Source organism: Schistocerca piceifrons, chromosome 1 (assembly GCF_021461385.2).
Source record: "Schistocerca piceifrons isolate TAMUIC-IGC-003096 chromosome 1, iqSchPice1.1, whole genome shotgun sequence".
Taxonomy (NCBI): Eukaryota; Metazoa; Arthropoda; class Insecta; order Orthoptera; family Acrididae; genus Schistocerca; species Schistocerca piceifrons.
Window position 1 is genome coordinate 190633038 of NC_060138.1, and position 12388 is coordinate 190645425.

General features: G+C 38.9%; 1 protein-coding gene across 1 annotated transcript in view; it reads left to right on the forward strand.

Moving 5' to 3' along the window:
* The first annotated feature begins 1912 nt into the window (after positions 1 to 1912).
* Positions 1913 to 12388, forward strand: part of LOC124786165 (kinesin-like protein KIF23) — a 146157-nt gene continuing 135681 nt past the window's right edge. Inside the window, exons 1-2 of the mRNA XM_047254241.1 lie at positions 1913 to 2027; positions 2288 to 2845. Coding sequence (XP_047110197.1) covers positions 2017 to 2027; positions 2288 to 2845 — 569 coding nt within the window. The 5' untranslated portion in view covers positions 1913 to 2016. The remainder of the gene's footprint in view (positions 2028 to 2287; positions 2846 to 12388) is intronic.

Sequence of the window (12388 nt, forward strand, 5' to 3'; positions counted from 1 at the left end):
CTGTCCACTGGACTTGTAGTTCACAGCTATTCAAGACAGACAACCTTACCACATTACTTCTAAATGGTCACAGCAGCTGGATTTTTATCTTTCAATTTTGCTATCCAAAACGAAAATCTATAGCTCTTGTCTTAATTCTGTGTTTTCTCCACCAGGGTGTAGCCTTTAGCTGCCCTGAGAAATTGAATCTCAGCTGATGTCACTGTAACACTGAACACATCTGACAATTTTATCATTTGTGATAGGCCTGATGAATGTAACTTTTGGGGCAGATCTAGTTATATCGCTGGTGATTGTGATTAGTTATAATCTAGGCATTTCTCAGCCCAGTCTTTTATTATTAGGCATGGATTGTAATTTACAATGCAGACTTTCAAATCTTTCTTAGTTAAAAAGACCCATTTCGCAGTTATTGGTTGCTGTCCTGATCGTAAACTGAGAATCCCAGTGGAAGTATCTACTATGCTCTTTTCCTACGATGGTGACACTTATTATATCAACTGCAGCCACTTTTGGGAACATTCTGTCATCATTGACTCCTATAATGAGAAAGAACCAATTCAATAGACTGTTTATTTAGCTAGAAATCACTAGTTTAGATTGATAAATGACATTTAATCAATCTTCTTTGGCTTTGGAATTCATGGTGACTACTGTATTGGCCAACTTTGATGCAGTCACTCATTGTTATGTTTTGCATTGCCTGTACTTGGAGTCTCATCGCGGCTATTGCTCATTGAACAACTTCTTGATGTGATTTTTTGTATGTTCATTCTTTTGGCATCAATTACAGCCTGAATATGACGTATTGAAGTGCCGAAACTGCAAAATGAAGAAAATCAGAAGGACATCTGTAGGTGTTTTATTTTCTCACAATCTGGATGTGATGCTATCAAGATCAATGGCTTCTAGTTCAGTCTTCGCTATTATATTCTGTTTGTCTTCCAGGAATGATATGAACAATGGACTTGATACATCTAATTCGGTGTCTTCGTTGTACTGTTTAAAAGTACATTCCCTAAAAATAACATCACTTACTTTCTGAAGAATTGATTCGAAAAACCTGAATGCTTCACAATATCCTACTAAGATACATTCAGTAATCTGACCTTGTCTTTCCTGCTGACTCCCTTACTGGCAAATGTTTTTTAGATGTCGAAAAGATTCATCTTCTTGTTAATTCATAATTCTTCTGATGTTTTGTGTAAATTTATTGGAGATTGGGTGATTAAGTAGACTGTGTACATTACCGCTTCTACCCTAAAAGAATCTTCTTAGTTTTTTGATATTGTCATCGTTAATATTTCCATTTCCTGCCTAGTGTATTTATTTTTGCTAAATATTTTTTTCCGTAGCGACTACAACACGACTACAATCACCCCGTTTACATGGGGTTCCCAAAACCAGATCTCGTAAAACGATTTCCCAATACCACTTCTGGGTGGTTACGTACACACTTCAAAATTCTGGAAATACGCTTTTAGTTGACGGTTTTCCATTTCTGCAATCGATTTTCTTATCCTTGTAAACTGAGCCGTTTTTGAAATGTGCTTGGGCTGTCAGGTCTCGTCTTGTTTTTAAAAATTTTCCGCTAATATGGACGGCGTGGCTTTTGGTATAGTAAAAGATGAGTAGAAATACGATATTAGACTGGAGCTGTTTGTACCTCGCCTAATTGAAGAGAAATAGTGATTGTGCTGACTAAATTAGAAACTGTAATAGCTGTTTTCCAGGCGCCACATTTAACTGGGCCAGTAATCTGTTTCAGACCGTCAGCGAGAAACGGTTTTGTAAATTGGTTTTTCATCTTTCGGAATATGAGTCGCATGTAAACGTTGTGAATGCTGGAAGTTGAATCGATCATGGCAACCGTACAAAGACGCGATTTGTTTGGCGCATCTTTGGTGGGATTATCTTTGTAACCGTCTGAAACGGCCAGAGCGGGTTTGTTTGAGTTGGTTTGAGTGAAACAATCCGACATTTCAGTATTGTGTGTTGTGCTGCTCAATGTGAAACATGAAACCAGTGTAAGTACAAAAATTTCGATAGTTTGCGTTTCAACTAATAATAAAGCGATTTACGTCTTCTGCAATTATCCATTATTCTTTGTTTTATATTGACATTAAGTGACAGTGTTGGCGCTTGCCAGCTGTACTGGTACGGCTTGATTTTGTTATGTACGCTGAGTGTAGAAATATGATGAAGTAACCAGTTGCATCCTAAAGACTGAGTGCCGAATTTGACAGGGCTCGCAGATTAATCATTTCTTTTCTTTCTTAAATTATAGGAGAAGCAGAACTCCGTTCAAGAAAACGCCGTCGAAACAACGGAGTTCAGGGCGGGATCCTGTGAAAGTGTATTGTCGTATACGGCCGATGCAAAATGATAACGATGTGTCTTGCATGGCTGTTATTTCGCCTAGTACTGTTCGTCTTGTTCCTCCTGAGTCTTCAGTTAACTATCGAAGTGGCACATACAAAGAACTGCAGTATACATTCAAGTTTGTTTTTGACGAAACAAGTACACAGAAATTTGTATTTGATACTGTTGCTCTACCCTTGGTTGAGAATCTCATCCAGGGGAAAAACGGGCTCCTCTTTACTTACGGTGTGACTGGAAGTGGAAAAACTTTTACTATGACCGGTGATATGACAAATGGTGGTATTATGCCGCGGTGCTTGGATGTGCTATTCAACAGCATTTCAGAATTTCAGGCCAAGAAATATTGCTTTAAACCAGATAAGATGAATGGTTTTGATGTCCAGACTGATGCTGACGCGTTACTTGACAGGCAAAGTGAGATGCTACAAATGCTACAGTCGAAAACACCGAAGACTCCTAGAAGGTAAGCGGGCCTTGTGCGTGTAATCATGAGCTTAAACAGGTATCCTCAGACTTTCGTTCCCTATAATAGAACTTAGAGTTACAAAAATCTCTTAATTGGTTTTCGTACTGGTTGATTGCGTAGTCACAAATCCCAACACTAGCACAACAAACTATATTAAAAGTGCGGCATTTTGGATAGATCTGCAGTCTTTAATGCCATGTGGCATATATAAGGATGAAACCTTGGTTTTCTTATTCATTTGGAGTTTTGATGGACATCATTGATAAACATAACACTTTCTTAATGGAAGCTTCGTTTGTTATCTGATTTCAGATAGTACAAGGTGAGTGCTACCTCGTTAAACTTCTTTAGACAGTAGTGCTGCTGGTATCTTGTTGCATATGCATTAAGCCCCAGAATCTTTGGTATAGGTGTGTTATCCCCTGACCTGAGTTATGGTGGATTAAAATTCCAGTATGTAGTGTAGACAGGTTGTCATAATTCTGGGGATTAGGTGAACTGTTAAATAGTTAACCAATTAACAGCCAAACTGCCATGTTTCAGTCTTAACATATGTCTTCAGTTGTCTCTTTATTCATCCATTAACAATAAACATTGTATGGATGTCATCAATTACAATAAATTTTCTGATATTTCATTTGTTTCAAACCTTTGATTATAAATACAAATATTTTACATTAGCATAAATAAATAGTATTATTTTTCCATATTCAGATATTTTTCAATGTTATAAAAACCGTGTGTTTAAGATCTACTCTGAATTTGTGAAATTCTTAAATTTTCTTTATTGTGGCAGGCAAGACACTAAAGTATTTTGGGATGGTAGTTTACACCTTTTTGGTAGAGTGCTCCTTTGTGGGTGTCTCAGGAAAATCATCTCTGTTCCTTGTCTCTTGGTTATGAGCCTGATTATTTCATGTTGGAAATTCCTGGTGAGTTTTCAGAAAGCAGACACATTCATAGATGTGTAATCTAGGAGGAGTCATTATTTTAAATTCTTCAAATATTTCCCTGCATGACACTCTGCAGGGAATCCCCTTCTAATAGCCCTTTTTTGAAGTTTGAAAGCATTTTTTTCCATACCTGTATTTCACCAGATCACACCATGTCTAAGCAAACTGTTTATATAAGCACATAGCAATGATTAAGTGTTGCAACAGTCCCAAATCATTCTTATCACATAACAGCATTTACTTGGTTTTTTACTCAAAACTTGTAGCTGCTTTTCCCATCTCAAGTGCTCATCCACCCACATGTGTAGGAATTTTGTGTATGGAGGTTGTGCAATAACATAGTTCTCTAACTCGGCTTTTACTCTTCTTCTAGCTTTACTTTTAGTATTACTGAAATTCATCAATACCATTTATCTTCATTTATGATCAAAGCATTGTTGCTAAACCATTTTGCTGTCTCATTGTCCTAGAGACACTCTGCTGTAGATTATTCTCAGTGTATCCTTTTATGAAAATGCTACTGTCATCAGCGAACAGCATCATTTCTGCCACTGTCAGATGGTTTAGCAGATCGTTTATATACAACAAGAATAACAGGGGGCCTAACACAGAACCCTGGGGCACTCCGCATTTAGGACCATTTTCATGGATTGGAAGACTGCCGTTTCTGTGGATCTTGTATTATGTTAGAAATCAACTTGTCAGTGCAACTTAACATACCAAAAAAATTATCCAGATACGCAAATGTTGACATTGTTGTTGTTTGTTTGTATACATGTGATGACAACACACACACACACACACACACACACACACACACACACACACACACAAACACACACACACACACACAAACACAAAAACCACCACCACCCACCACCGTTAGGTGAATTTATCAACACCATTTTTCAGCTTTGTCCCTGAAATAGCATGATGTCACATATGTGCAAATAGGAAGACAACATAACACCAACAGTTATTCTCTTGTATGTGGGTAGTTTTTTAAAATTTGAATTATGGTCACGGTGATCTTTAATGTAGTCAAAGGCCTATATAAGATTAAAAGGCCACAGTTTGGCAGAGTGGTATAGAATGTTTCACTTAATCCAAAGAAAGTATGTATATCAGTTTTTTTGGTGTTTTTGGGATTGCGTAAGCACATTATTGGCATCTGCACAAGATTTTGTAAATATTTATTGATATGTACTTCTCTTACGCTGTACATACAAGGAGGCAAGTATTTGTTTACTATTGATAAACATTGGTGTCCATATGTGTTATTCATGAAAATTGATTTTTATTGAGATAAACATAAGACAGGAATGAAAATTAGTTGTTCCTCTTAATGCTAGCAATTTGAGTCTGTAACTCTTATATTCTGTAGTTTTTAAAACTATATTTGAAAATGTCTATTTTTTCATGAGCAGATTGACAGAGTCCTTTATTCCCTTCTGTACCTATGTGCACTTCAGAAAAGAGGAGCACACACTTTTTATTGGTGAAAGTTAGTGGACCAATTGCATTTTCTTTTTATTTTGTGTACGCTATATATAATATGCAACAAAATACTCATGGAGTGTTTCTTCATAGATTTCATTTGAACTGGGAGATGAAAACAGTGGACGTGGCCACTATTGCTTGCCCAAAATGTGGTTATTATGTGGTTTCACTCCTTGTGTTCCTAATGGTTTAAAGCCAACTACTGCCTTCAAATGGTAGGAGACCCTGTACTAGTTCTTTATTACCACAATTACTTCAGGACTTGATGAGCTGAATATTCTGCCTTCCGATCTCAGATGTTGTGAATTGGAAGGTAAGGTGTCGTGCAGTTTTGTCACATACACCACACAGCCTATACGAAGGGACTCTTTCGATACCCATTGTGTGTAGCTGTTTCCTAATGTTCCCATGGTCTCTTCATTAGTGCAACTGCGAGTTTGGTCTGTCTCCTGTTAAAGTCCAGGATTACAAAACTTTTCGCATGTGACTTTGGTGTCATTGACTTACCATTATTTTGTTTTTGAATCCTAGTCAAACACTCTACGTGATGCCTTGTGATTGATTTGTAGTTTAGATTTGACAGTGGTTAGGACAGGTTCCAGTCAAATAAATGGAACTGTCACACATGTTCTTAACTTACCAGTTTGTATATTGCCACTGATTCCTTAGTGACCTTTAATATTGTTGCAGGGGCTGACAGAGATTTCAGAATTGCTTGGTTGTGAACAAATATTGAAGTCCTATAAAAATTCTTATTCATGCACACTCTGATAATGGATATTTCTGCCTGGAATACTGTGGCCAAGCGCCTTAGAAAGATGCACATCCTTGTGCCGTGGCCCCAGTACCTTAGTTTTTGACCAGTCAGTAAACCAGACTATTTCTCCTGCATGGTGTCGTTCATTCTTTCGCTGCTCCCTACTTCCACTCATTAAATTTAAAGGTTTATTGAAGCGGCTGGAAGTTACTGTCATAATCAGTTGGCATTTTTCAACACATTCAGTATATTGCTGTGGGTTTACAGATGTCCTGTTATTTCTAGTTTCTAGCCTAGCTGTGTCGCTGCCACCACCTCAATTTTAACCCACTGGTGTAATGGGGTCATGTCCTGCATGGTCTCCATCCCAGCTGTGGATGTGCTGCTAATTCTGTGTATGTATGTATTCGTCCACAGGCTATTTTGTACAGTAGTAATAGACATGTCAGAAACATGCAGAAATAATATATGGGTCAATGAAGTGAAAACTGTATAGCAATAATGGGAACAAGGCATTTCCACAAATTCCTTGGCATTGCAGAAAACTTAGTTTGATACTACATAACATCAGAAACCGAAATTTATGAGGATCATTGTGCCAGTAAAATTACATCTTTCTTTAAAGTTGAATGGCATAGTGGTATGTGTGTATGATGGACAGTGGTGGCTTGCAGAGATTAAAAGAATAAATTTGGAAAACAATGATGTTTTTGCATATTTTTACCACCCTGCTGGCTCAAGAACATCATTCAAGAAATCTACTAGTGACAAAGTTTGGATGCCAATGAAAAATATTTTAAGGTACTTTCAGTGGTTGTACTTACCACAGCAACTGGGAGGTCTTATTCTATATCACACAAGCTGTCTGAAGAAGTAAGTGTTCTTCACATTCACCACCAGGTTTAGGAACTCTCATCTCGGAGGATGTTAATGGAATTTATTTAAGTATGTCAAAATAATATAAATGTTAATCTTAGTGATGTTTCCCCTTTTTTACATAATTCAGTACATTACCTCAATAATAATTGTTTCTATCCCGCCAATAACACACATTAATAGGTAACAGCCATAAGATCAGTTGTAGAGTAATGTGAATTATTTCCTTGTTTTCAAAAATTCATATCTTTGTTCAGTCAGATATCAATGCTGAAATTTTTTCAGTAGGCCTATGTTGCTATCATACAGGTGTACAAACTGTACAAAATCATATTTTTACATTCAGTCCCACCTGAGGTAACTTAACCCCAAACTTAACAAAAAATGAAAATTTTCAAATTTCAAAAAATTCAAAAAAAATAAAGGAAACAGTTGTAAGTGTTATTACTCTATATGAGGATAGTAGTGTATGATATCTAATTATAGGAAAAAAATAGACTCTCACAAATTACTCCTTGTTTGTTATTTTTGGGCCTAAAAAGTGAATTTTTGAAAATTTGGATGCCAGTCTTTGGAGGTCATTTTTACTGGTTATTTTTGAATGTAGGGTATTTTGTGTAATAGACAGTGTTGTAGAGTGCACTTCTCTAAAAACAATCATGTCAATTGCAATGTTGTAACATAACCCAGTGCAGAGATATTCAAATTTTCACTGATGTCTCCAGACTGAAAAATTGTCGTGCACCTACAAATAAAAATTGCCGCCATCCAGTAAAGGTCCAAGGTAAATTATTTTAAAAAAACTGTTTTGAACTTCTCAAATATAGGGCAATCACAAATGTTGTTGTTGTTGTTGTGGTCTTCAGTCGTGAGACTGGTTTGATGCAGCTCTCCATGCTACTCTATCCTGTGCAAGCTTCTTCATCTCCCAGTACCTACTGCAACCTACATCCTTCTGAATCTGCTTAGTGTATTCATCTCTTGGTCTCCCTCTACGATTTTTACCCTCGACGCTGCCCTCCAATACTAAATTGGTGATCCCTTGATGCCTCAGAACATGTCCTACCAACCGATCCCTTCTTCTGGTAAAGTTGTGCCACAAACTTCTCTCCTCCCCAATCCTATTCAATACTTCCTGTAGCACCACATTTCGAAAGCTTCTATTCTCTTCCTGTCCAAACTATTTATCGTCCATATTTCACTTCCATACATGGCTACACTCCATACAAATACTTTCAGAAATGACTTCCTGGCACTTAAATCAATACTCGATGTTAACAAATTTCTCTTCTTCAGAAATGCTTTCCTTGCCATTGCCAGTCTACATTTTATATCCTCTCTACTTCGACCATCATCAGTTATTTTGCTCCCCAAATAGCAAAACTCCTTTACTACTTTAAGTGTCTCATTTCCTAATCTAATTCCCTCAGCATCACCCGATTTAATTTGACTACATTCCACTATCCTCGTTTTGCTTTTGTTGATGTTCATCTTATATCCTCCTTTCAAGACACTGTCTATTCCATTCAACTGCTCTTCCAAGTCCTTTGCTGTCTCTGACAGAATTACAATGTGATCAGCGAACCTCAAAGTTTTTATTTCTTCTCCATGGATTTTAATACCTACTCTGAATTTTTCTTTTGTTTCCTTTACTGCTTGCTCAATATACAGATTAAATAACATCGGGGAGAGGGTACAACCCTGTCTTACTCCCTTCCCAACCACTGCTTCCCTTTCATGTCCCTCGACTCTTATAACTGCCATCTGGTTTCTGTACAAATTGTAAATAGCCTTTCGCTCCCAGTATTTTACCCCTGCCACCTTTAGAGTTTGAAAGAGAGTATTCCAGTCAACATTGTCAAAAGCTTTCTCTAAGTCTACAAATGCTAGAAACGTAGGTTTGCCTTTCCTTAATCTTTCTTGTAAGATAAGTCATAAGGTCAGTATTGCCTCACGTGTTCGTGTTTCTACGGAATCCGAACTGATCTTCCCCGTGGTCAGCTTCTAGTTTTTCCATTCGTCTGTAAAGAATTCGTGTAGGTATTTTGCAGCTGTGGCTTATTAAACTGATAGTTCGGTAATTTTCACATCTGTCAACACCTGCTTTCCTTGAGATTGGAATTATTATATTCTTCTTGAAGTCTGAGGGTATTTCGCCTGTTTCATACATCTTGCTCACCAAATGGTAGAGTTTTGTCAGGACTGGCTATCCCAAGGCCGTCAGTAGTTCCAATGGAATGTTGTCTACTCCCGGGGCCTTGTTTCGACTCGTGTCTTTCAGAGCTCTGTCAAACTCTTCACGCAGTATTGTATCTCCCATTTCATCTTCATCTACATCCTCTTCCATTTCCATAATATTGTCCTCAAGTACATCGCCCTTGTATAGACCCTCTCTATATACTCCTTCCACCTTTCTGCTGTCCCTTCTTTGCTTAGAACTGGGTTTCCATCTGAGCTTTTGATGTTCATGCAAGTGGTTCTCTTATCTCCAAAGGTTTCTTTAATTTTCCTGTAGGCAGTATCTATCTTACCCCTAGTGAGATAAGCCTCTACATCCATACATTTGTCCTCTAGCCATCCCTGCTTAGCCATTTTGCACTTCCTGTCGATCTCATTTTTGAGACGTTTGTATTCCTTTTTGCCTGCTTCATTTACTGCATTTTTATATTTTCTCCTTTCATCAATTAAGTTCAATATTTCTTCTGTTACCCAAGGATTTCTACTAGTCCTCGTCTTTTTACCTACTTGATCCTTTGCTGCCTTCACTACTTCATCCCTCAAAGCTACCCATTCTTCTTCTATTGTATTTCTTTCCCCCATTCCTGTCAATTGTTCCCTTATGCTCTCCCTGAAACTCTGTAAAACATCTGGTTCTTTCAGTTTATCCAGGTCCCATCTCCTTAAATTCCCACCTTTTTGCAGTTTCTTCAGTTTTAATCTACAGGTCATAACCAATAGATTGTGGTCAGAGTCCACATCTGCCCCTGGAAATGTCTTAGAATTTAAAATCTGGTTCCTAAATCTCTGTCTTACCATTATATAATCTATCTGATACCTTTTAGTATCTCCAGGGTTCTTCCATGTATACAACCTTCTTTCATGGTTCTTAAACCATGTGCTCTGTGCAAAATTCTACCAGGCAGCTTCCTCTTTCATTTCTTAGCCCCAATCCATATTCACCCACTACGTTTCCTTCTCTCCCTTTTCCTACACTCGAATTCCAGTCACCCATGACTGTTAAATTTTCGTCTCCCTTTGCTATCTGAATAATTTCTTTTATTTCATCATACATTTCTTCAATTTCTTCGTCATCTGCAGAGCTAGTTGGCATATAAACTTGCACTACTATAGTAGGTGTGGGCTTCGTATCTATCTTGGCCACAATAATGCGTTCACTATGCTGTTTGTAGTAACTTACCCGCATTCCTATTTTCCTATTCATTATTAGACCTACTCCTGCATTACCCCTATTTGATTTTGTGTTTATAACCCTGTAGTCACCTGACCAGAAGTCTTGTCCCTCCTGCCACCGAACTTCACTAATTCCCACTATATCTAACTTTAACCTATCCATTTCCCTTTTTAAATTTTCTAACCTTCCTGACCGATTAAGGGATCTGACATTCCATGCTCCGATCCGTAGAATCACATATAAAAAAATTAAAATATTTAAAACTGGTCAAGCCACCATCATTGGACCAGTTCTTATGGATTGACCCATGTACATAAAAATATTAGCAAAATAGGATCAGATTAGGTGGGGATAGGGTGGAAAATTGGCCACAGTCTAATCAAAGCAACCATTCCAGCATTCATCTTGACAACAGGGGTAAACTATGGAAAGCTCAAGTCGGAATGGTTGGATGGTGAATAATCCCCAGTCCTCCTGAACACTAGTCCGGTGCATTAAGACTGGAGCAGCCCCTCGCTTGGTACATGATTGGGAGGGGAATAAATAATAATCTACATTCTGAGAACGTGCACAAAAACTAAATAAACGAGCAAGAAATTCTGAAAATAAAAACAGTGCTGAAGTGAAAAAACTTGAACAAATTACATAACACTCAGAAAAGTACAAAATACACAATAAGTCAATCAGTGATGTTGGTTTGATTTAAAACACGCCTCATAAAATAACATGAGACTACATTATATGGCAGTGCTGAAAGGTATAAAGCAAGAATGCACGAAAACCTGCTGACACTATAACTGTCACAGTTAGGTTAGCACCAGATGTGTTGCGCCTCATTTGAAACAGAGGAAAAAGAAAACCAATAACAGAAACATGGAGGGCCTAACAATCCTATAAGCTAACTAATGATTTTTATTGTAGAAAGACTTTTCAGCAGGAAATGATTTTAACTCGTATCTAAAAGCCATTGCCATCTCCAAACTGTGTCTTAGCAGTGCATTATGAAGAATAGCCCCCCCTGCGGGTCCGGGGATTAGAATAGGCCCGCGGTATTCCTGCCTGTCGTAAGAGGCGACTAAAAGGAGTCCATCCCCCTCACGGGGGTAGTTCGCGCCTGCGTCCGGAGACGGACGGTTCCACGACCTATCATCGTGGTCCTTTTGGTTTTTTCACTTCTCGTTTCTTCCTTCCTTTTGTTGGTTCCTTTCTTTGCTCTTCTCCACCTCACTGTCTTCCTTACTCTTTCCCTTGCCTTCTCCTTGCCTTCTCATTGCCTTTTTCTCCTTGCCTTCTCATTGCCTTTTTCTCCTTGCCTTCTCATTGCCTTTTTCTCCTTGCCTTCTCATTGCCTTTTTCTCCTTGCCTTCTCATTGCCTTTTTCTCCTTGCCTTCTCATTGCCTTCTTCTCATTGCCTTCTTCTCATTGCCTTCTTCTCATTGCCTTCTTCTCCTTGCCTTCTTATTGCCTTCTTCCCCTTGCTTTCTCATTGCCTTCTTCTCCTTGCCTTCTCTGGTCTCCGCCTCGGCGTTTGAGACAGTCTGTCCTCTTTCTCTTCTTTTTCCTCTTCTTCCTTCCTCCCTGTGCGTGCCTGAAGGCCGACCCACGCGTTCGCACGCGTAGCCGGTGACGGGGTAACGCGTAAGTCCCCGCCCTGGGTAGACATGTAAGGCACGCGTGTACCCCCTGGTAAAGGCCAGGCCCGGGGAGGGGTGATTGCCTGAGCTGATACCTTCTGACCATGCCGATTGGTCCCTCCGTCTGTTTCTCGGGAGGTGTGACCTGAGGTGTAAACATTCACCTAAGGCGGGAGTGCCCTCTGAGAGGGTCCCCACAAGGAAGGAGCGCGCCATCGGAGACGCTGGCAATCATGGGGGATTCCTCCGCAATGGATTCTACTCCATCTCTTTCGACTTCGACCCAAAAACGGAAACGTGACCAGCCAACAGTGACAAAAGTACTACCGCCTGCCCCACAGTTCCTCGTAGTTTCTCGAACTGAGGACGGAAAGGATTTTTCCTCTGTCAACCCTTTCGTTATTCAG